General features: G+C 37.7%; 1 protein-coding gene across 4 annotated transcripts in view; it reads left to right on the top strand.

The window, feature by feature from the left end:
• Nucleotides 1-7,087: 7,087 nt before the first annotated feature.
• lrp8 (low density lipoprotein receptor-related protein 8, apolipoprotein e receptor) overlaps nt 7,088-8,643 on the top strand; it is a 208,011-nt gene continuing 206,455 nt past the window's right edge. For all 4 annotated transcript variants that reach the window (XM_060867521.1, XM_060867520.1, XM_060867519.1 and 1 more), the window contains exons 1-2: nt 7,088-7,267; nt 8,037-8,156. In XM_060867521.1, coding sequence (XP_060723504.1) covers nt 7,201-7,267; nt 8,037-8,156 — 187 coding nt within the window. In that variant the 5' untranslated portion in view covers nt 7,088-7,200. The remainder of the gene's footprint in view (nt 7,268-8,036; nt 8,157-8,643) is intronic.

Below are 8,643 nucleotides of genomic sequence, written 5' to 3'. Positions count from 1 at the left end.
CACTATCATCATTCTCAAATTGTGCCTCAAATCTCCACATCAATAACAGAACTGGGTAATGATCATTAGATGTTTCCATGCATGGTGGCTTGGTCAGTAGGGAGAAGGGTTCACAAAGGACAAAAGGAGGGAAGAAATGGTAAAGGTGGCTGAATATTTCATCTAATTTACGATCTAATATTGAATACCACTGAAACAAACAAAGCTAATGGCATAGCATGAGGTCAGAAAGTGCAACCTTAACTAAATTGGTTATTTTTTACATCTACTGTACGCTATATGTATGTCCAAAAGTTTGTGGACTCTTGAACATCACACAAATATGTGCTCTAGAGTATTTCAGATTTTCACACATTGGCTGTCATAATAAGGTCAACTCACCTGGAAAGGCTTTCCACTAGATTGGGGATTTATGTTCTTTCAGCCACAAGAGCATTAGTGAGGTCAGGCACTGATGTGGATGAGGTGGTCTGAGGTGCAGGCAGCGTTCCATATTATCCTTAATGTGTCAGTGGGTTTGACTCAGGGCTTGTGCAGGAAACCCAAGGCCTTCCACACCATCCTTTGTTCAACATGTCTTCCTGTTGCTTGCTTGGTGCACGGGGCATTGTCATGCTGGAACAGGTTTAGTCTAGCTCCAGGAGAGGCAAATTCTAATGCTACATCATAAAAATACATTCCCTACAAATGTTGTGCTTCCAACTTTGTGGGAACAGTTTAGAAACAAACCACATATGGGTGTGATGATCAGATGTTTGCATACTTATACATTTTGGTCGTATAATTTATGATAAGGATGCTTAGGAATTTAAACAGGTGTAAGAGTACTAAGCACTGTATACACAGTACTGCACATTGTCTTTGTAAGCATAGAATTTAACAACAATTATTTCAATTCCTGTTGCATTTTAGGCATTTGGCAGACACTCTTATCTAGAGTGACTTACATTTATCTAATTTATACGACTGAGAGTTAAGGGACTTACTCAGAGGTTCAGGAGTGCTAGCTAGCTGGTCCTGGAATCAGTGACCTAACGCTTTAATCACTGAGCTACCACTGATCGTATTGATGTATAGTCTCCTTTCCTAAAAATTAATGTATGTCTTCACTGGAGGCAGCAATTGTGAGGACATCACAGCTGTGGATTCCCAGAAGAGACTGTGACGTTCATTAAGGTTTATTTCTGCCTGTGTTTGCAAGTTGACATATTGCTGCATCATTTTGTCCTTTATAGATGATTACTTGACTGGAATTTCTGCATAAAGAAATCATTTTTTTGCATCATAGCTATTACTGTAACCAGATTTGCCCTTGTGTCATTTGTCAATGCATGGATGAACATTTTTTTCATTCTTTTCTTCAGAATCCTTCTGAATTTTTCTTAAGTATTTCGGTTTTTAGGTACTTGCTACTAGCGGCAATATTTACAAAAAAACAAGAAGGTTTTTTTCCACACAAATGTTTCCATCTTCAAACTAAATGGTCGTAAATTGTGAGGATTCTAAGGCATCTAGAGATTGCACCAGCTCCAACTGTGTTTTACTTCATGAAGATTTCAGACATTCTACGAGAAGATGCCAACTACAGTACATGTAGTATTTGAGGACAACAACCTCCTAATCAATACACAATTGTCAGACTGTATCCGACTGTAGAAAGGACATTATTCATAATAATACTTTCCGGTGTTTATAACAGTTTATAATCGCACCCTTCAGTGTCACCCAAATGAGGATGAGGTTCACTTTTGAGTCTGGTTCCTCTCAAGGTTTCTTCCTCTTCCATCTAAGACTGTTTTTCCACATCACAGTCGCCTCAGTCACCTCAGGCTTGTTCATTGGAGATAAATACAAACACATTTAAATATGTCTATTAATCCTGAACTTTTGTATTATATTAATCTTTGTATAATATTAATATGTTCCATATGTTCTGTAAATCTGCTTTGAGGCAATTTCTACTGAATGAATATCAAACCCATTTCTTCTCTCTGAGATGCCACAAGTTCATAATCATCTAAAATGTAAAGGCGTCATCTTCAACCACTGAGATTCTGTATTGAGTTATCCTAACAAAGGTAAAAAAAAAAAAGCCAACATTTCTTTACACTGATTGGAAATGTCCAATAATCCTAGTAGTGGAATGGAACACGAGTTTACTGTAAAAACAAATAAAAAAAATCAAGTATACACAACAGATACTTTAGATCGGCAATAGATGAGGGATAGAAAAATCAATTTACATACAAGTTTTATTTTATAGGAATAGGAATGTGTTTATGCTTATTTACAGGTTGTATGATGCACTGTACGTACACACATTATTATTTATAGACTTTGTATGATTTCATCTGATTTTCCCTTTCATTTAGCTAACCTTCAATTCACTGAGCCACTGATCTGTAATATGACAGTCATCATCTTGCTTGAGTGACAGCCTTAAATCACAGAGGATACAGCGGTTGATGTGTAATAGGTTGGTGCATTCGTACTGTCCAGGCTGATTGCTTTAACATTATGATGAATCTAATCTTGCCTGCTACAACATAGAATAGAGTAAAATCAGAACATCTCTAGCCTGAGTTAGGGTTAGTGTGGCCAAAAAACCTTACAGAGAACATACATGTGATTTGAGATTCAATGCTTACTTAAGTGTTTAGCAAAGGGAGAGGTCTTAGGTCAGCATTTGTTTGAAGACAGCTGGTGATTGTTCTGACAGCTCCAGAAAATTCATTCCCTGGACAGAGAATAGTTTCGACACATTTCTGCCTTGTGTCTTGATGGATGAGGACAAATCAAGCCGTGTTTGTCGTTTGAAGTGAATGTTCTTTCTACAAGGTCAGGGGGTTCGTTTTGGTCTACAGGGAAAATCTGGTGGAAGTGAACTGCAGTACTACTATCTTGAGGTAAAAAACAGCCTGATTGGCTTCCTGGGAGAGAAAGGGTTGAATTCTCAAGAGATCAGGTTAGCAATAGAGTAGTAGGTGATAACAATAAGTAGTTAATGAGAAGTAGACCAAGGTTTTATGCACTGTCAGATGGATCTCTAGGGAGATCACATGAGGACGCATCTTCAGGGATGTAAGGCAGCTATATATAGTCATCATACTGTTACTTTACCACCCTCTAGTGCTACTCCTAGCAATAATGTTGCTATGGAGTGGATAGTTTCCTAAATAAACCTCCTCCATCTCCATTTTGAAATGTACAACAGATGTAAGAGATGCTAACTCTGATGTCTATATCCTACCTAGCATTGCTTACAATACTTTTCACATGTTTAAGCACATTTTACAGAGATGTAAGCAGGACATTGATATACAAAAGGCTTAAACTCACTCACAAAGTGAATTAATGTTAGTTAAATGTACTAACTCAAATTACTCAAATGTATTAACGTTACTAAAATATACTGCTACCAAGCTTCATTATAGCTTGAAGCAGGAAAGTCAAAAGACTAAGGAATTGTTTTAGATATCATTCACATGCATCACATTTCTTTCATCCATTTGATAATGAATCTGAACCTGGACTTGTTGAAGAACCTCAAAACCTCATATATTCTGGTCTATGTCCAATATTTTGTTTTGTAGTTTCAGCGAATCTGTGCCCAGTACAGCATCCAATTCATGTTCTTGGTTTACAGGAGTTACTGTAGAATTTCCTGTCAACTTGAACTAGTCTAGCCATTCTTCCCTGAGCTTATTCAACAATGAGGCATTTCTGTCAGCTCACTGCATGATCTTATGTTTTTCACACCATTCTAAGTAAACTCTAGAGAGTAAAACTGGAAATGTTTGGGTTTTACTGGAAGGATATGTTAAGTCAAATATGTAACTATGCTTTACAACCACCATACGCAGAAATGCAGCTCAGAATGTACAACACATCAAAATAGCAGTAGACCAGTCCACTCAGCCAAGAACAAGAATCTGAGGTTAGAGCAGACACTGAAAAAGGACCTAATCGAATTTTCCTAATCTTCAACTGCCCAGTTTTTCAGACCAGCCTGTCTGTCTTTTTTTTTTTCATTCTGATGTTTGATGTGAATATTGTATGCTTTGTGCTGCTGCCACCTGATTGGCTGATTTGTTAAAATGGCATAAACGAGCAGGTGTACAAGTATTTTTATTAAAGTGAATAATGTGGGTAATTTGAATGAAAGAGTCAAAGAGTGTGTGTGTGTGTGTGTGTGTGTGTGTGTGTGTGTGTGTGTGTGTGTGTGTGTGTGTGTGTGTGTGTGTGTTGCCAGAAGACATCTAAGATAAATCTGAATCAAAGGTGTGTAGAGGAAAATGAAAATGTTTGTCTTTTTGTCAAGTTTGTCAATGTCACTTTGTACACATAACAGCAAATATATGTGTTCATTTTTTGTTTAAATATTGCACCAGATTCCATTGAGACAAAATATTTAGTTATAATAAATAAGTTCTCAAATATAAAGGAAAGACATTAACTTTGGTGCCTGCTTGGCTAGGTGCAAACTAAGAGAAAGAGAGAGTGCTTTATTTATACATCCAAGAACCAGGAAATGTCTTGCAAGCCCATCTGTTTTTGCCCAATCAATGCTAACACAGTAAATGTTAGAACACCCAGGCATAACATCTCAGCAGCTCAGAAAATCTTTCTAGGCTTCAGGTTGACAGACAAAGACAAAGCAAGCTCTTGTACTGTATACAACCATTTTACATCTTGATATTGTCAGCATTTATGCCTCACTACATTACTGAAACAATAACAGTGCCAGTTACAGTAGTAAATGATCTATTACTGGCCCACAGATCAATATTCTTCTAGATGGATTAGAAACTTTTATTTGCTTAACTGGTCCCACCATCTCTCAGGGTATAACTAGGGTAGGTATACATCAAGACTCGTCTCTGTTCTGGCACGTAGGTGGTGGAATGAACTTCACACCAAAGTCACAACAGCTGAGTCACCGAGTGTCCTCAAACAGTGAAAGTCCTACCTCTTCTTTAAATACTTAAACTAGCACTTCATGTTTGTTTAAATGATTTGTGATATATATCAGACTTATGGTATCCTTATCCTTACTAGAGAACCAGTACTGATGTATTCAGTGATAGAAGCTTTAAAGCACATTTGTGCGTCACTCCATAAATGTAAATATCAATGTAAAATTTCTTTAGGATTTGGAGTTGAAGGAATGACTCCTGGTTTTATCTTATTTGAAAGATTGCTTCTATACAATATCCTAACACTGGGTAGAAATATTCATAAACACGCTAGCAGTAAAACACTTAGGTGTGATTTTTGGTGCCAGTCTCATTTTAAACCAGTGTATCTTATTACTAGGATTGCCTTATTTTAAAGAAAACAAAGAAACAAAAAAATCCCTACTTGACTTATATACCCTATTAATGTCTGTTATAGTCTAAATTCACATCTCTAAATGTTTTACTTACTACAACGACATACGATGTATAATATTTCTGTAAGTATACAGTGTCCTTGAGTCCCAGAAAGGTGCATATTATGTGAAAGATGAATAAGCAATATTATTTTGGTGTATTATAGAGAAAAAATAATTCATGCTGTTGTTACTGTAGTTCTAGGTTGGTCTAATACCTTGCTGTCTACACTACACTGGCACACAGTTAAAAGAAAATACCTATAAAGCTCTGCATGGAAACTTAGTAAACCTTTGGTCTATTATGATCTTCTGCTCCTGCTTTGATCTGAAGGTACATGGTCTTTATCTGTATCTAGAACAATAAAAGGGACAGAACCTTCTCCTGCATTCAATTAGTGTGAAGGGTCTCAGTCTCAGCCACGTCTCAGTCTTTAAATCTACGTTTTGTTCATTCAGAGGGTATAGTTTAACTAAAAATAGGAAAACATCTTCTTAACAAAACATGATTTAATTGATTATATTAAATTTATTTTAAACAAAGTTCTTGGGGTGCACGGTGGCTTAGTGGTTAGCACGTTCGCCTCACACCTCCAGGGTCGGGGTTCGATTCCCGCCTCCACCTTGGAGTGTGGAGTTTGCATGTTCTCCCCGTGCCTCGGGGGTTTCCTCCGGGTACTCCGGTTTCCTCCCTCAGTCCAAAGACATGCATGGTAGGTTGATTGGCATCTCTGGAAAAATTGTCCCTAGTGTGTGATTGCGTGAGTGAATGAGAGTGTGTGTGTGCCCTGCGATGGGTTGGCACTCCGTCCAGGGTGTATCCTGCCTTGATGCCCGATGACGCCTGAGGTAGGCACGGGCCCCCCGTAACCCGAGGTAGTTCGGATAAGCGGTAGAAGATGAATGAATGAATGAATGAATAAACAAAGTTCTAATAACCTAAAGTTAATGTGATACAATGCCAGCCATCTCAGTTGGCTGAGATCCTCAGCTTGGGCGAGAGTGTAAGCTTCAACTATTATCCGGGCTTTGAAATTACATGATCAAATCATATTGGATTTATGAAAACAAATTGTGTTAATGAACTCAGTTCAATCATATGGAACCAGTGTGTCCACTTAAATTAAGTCAATTCAAAGCAGCCTCCTCTCCTCTTGTAAACATTGCTATTGTTCCTATCATGTTCATCACTTACAATATAATGACTATCAAACTCACAGAAGAAGATGGCTTTGCTCACCGGAACTACACACTTTCTATTTTTAGTTAAGTGGTGCTGCATACTGCAATGATGATTCCATTTTTCTTTAATTTGGTGCCTTGCCTTTCCTAACAGTCCCTTTTATCTTAGAACAGCTTTATGATCCAAACAATGAATGGGAGAATCATAATCAGAATTACTACTGGCACTATCTTGGAAAGAATAATCACTTTCTAAGAATAACAATTATGGGTTAGGGATCTATCTATCTATAACCACTGGTATTGGTATATATTCGGGTATATAGTGTATATATAGATAGCCACTGGTATTGCAAGGGCATCTTGTGCCAAGTCAAATATGCACCTTATACAGTATGTATTTTACAGTGATACAGTGATATCGGGATACCGTGATACGTGATACTGTGATCTAATATACAATATAGAGACACGCTTCTGCTGCCGTGACTCCGCCCACCTTCAGTGACGTCGACCATTCAAATGGGTTCTGGAGCGGCGGCGAGTCCGGCGAGGTGAAGCACAGTGGAGGAGGAACTGGGAAACAGAGCTGAGAGCAGGTCTGTGTTTTTCCGATTCATATGAGCGCAGAGCCTCCAGCGTGAAGAATGCGGACAGGACTGGGAACACTACTGCTTTTACACGTTTTCCTCATGGAGACTTTCTATTCTAAAGGTGGGTGTCGACAACGTACTGTAGGCTGTCATAATCCTGCTGAGTATTAGAGAGAGAGAGAGAGAGAGAGAGAGAGAGAGAGAGAGAGTGTGAGTGTGAGTGTGTGTGTGTGTGTGAGAGAGAGAGAGAGAGAGAGAGAGAGAGAGAGCGAGCGAGACAGACAGACAGAGTGAGAGAGTGTGTGTAAGAGAGTGTGTGTGAGAGTGACAGAATGAGAGAGTGTGTGAGTGAGACAGTGTGTGAGAAAGAGAGTGTAAGAGAGTGTGTGTTGTGAGAGTGAGAGCGCAAATAGGATTACGCACAGAAGCAACACAGCTCTTTCTCGCTTGTCGTTTTTATTACCGAGTGACTAAAACAGATAGCATTGCTCTCTTAGCTGAACGCATGAATATTGGAGTAATTAATTAATTAATTATTGAATTAATTAATTAAAGTAAATAAATAAAGCAGACTGTCACTGTTGTGCGCTCACGTGCGCGCGTAATTTACGCATGGATGCGGTCCGGCGCCTGTTCACGTATTACTGTATAAAATTCATGTTAACACACAAAATAAACTCCAGCAAAAAAAAAAAGAAAGAAAAGAAACGTGTCATATGAATACAGTGTGTTTCGTGTTTATTTTTCATTCCTGACCTTCTGCACGTCAGGTAAACGTCACGGACAGGTAAATAAACTATGGGAACAGAAGCCTCTTATACTACTGAGATAACTTCTTCTTCTTCTTCTTCTTCTTCTTCTTCTTTTGTTTTGTTTTGGAAATGAAAAAGGGAGTGAGACAGCGTGTGAAACGGGACAGTTCCGGTGTAGTAACGGCAGGTGTATTCCCACCCCGTGGCGATGCGACGACGACGACGACTGCGCCGACAACAGCGACGAAGAACATTGTCGTGAGTGAGAGACTTTACCCACTACGGGTTGCCAGATTGACTTATTTACCCCTTCATCATGGTTCAACTTTCAAATTACACGGGAATCGTATATTTGTGTATATATATATATATATATATATATATATATATATATATATATATATATATATATATATATATATATATATATGTATAAAAATAATACGTTTGCAGTTATTTATGATTAGTAATAAAAATGAAAAAATAAAATAAAATAAAATAATGAAAAAACATTATAAAAATGTTATAAATTAAGACAAAAAAAAGAAAAACAATTTGACAAAATCTGAACTTAATGCTGAGTTTTTGAAAGTGGTTGAGTGTAAATGCAGAAAAAAAAAGGATCAGGATTTTTTAATAATTTAATACTGTCACAGATCCCATAACAGATTAAAGGCAATGCAGGACATTTCAGACATAATGGCAATTCAAATCACTTTACGTAAGAACAATCAAAATTAATCCA

This window comes from Tachysurus vachellii, chromosome 4 (assembly GCF_030014155.1).
Source record: "Tachysurus vachellii isolate PV-2020 chromosome 4, HZAU_Pvac_v1, whole genome shotgun sequence".
Taxonomy (NCBI): Eukaryota; Metazoa; Chordata; class Actinopteri; order Siluriformes; family Bagridae; genus Tachysurus; species Tachysurus vachellii.
This window is presented reverse-complemented; position numbering and strand designations above follow the sequence as displayed.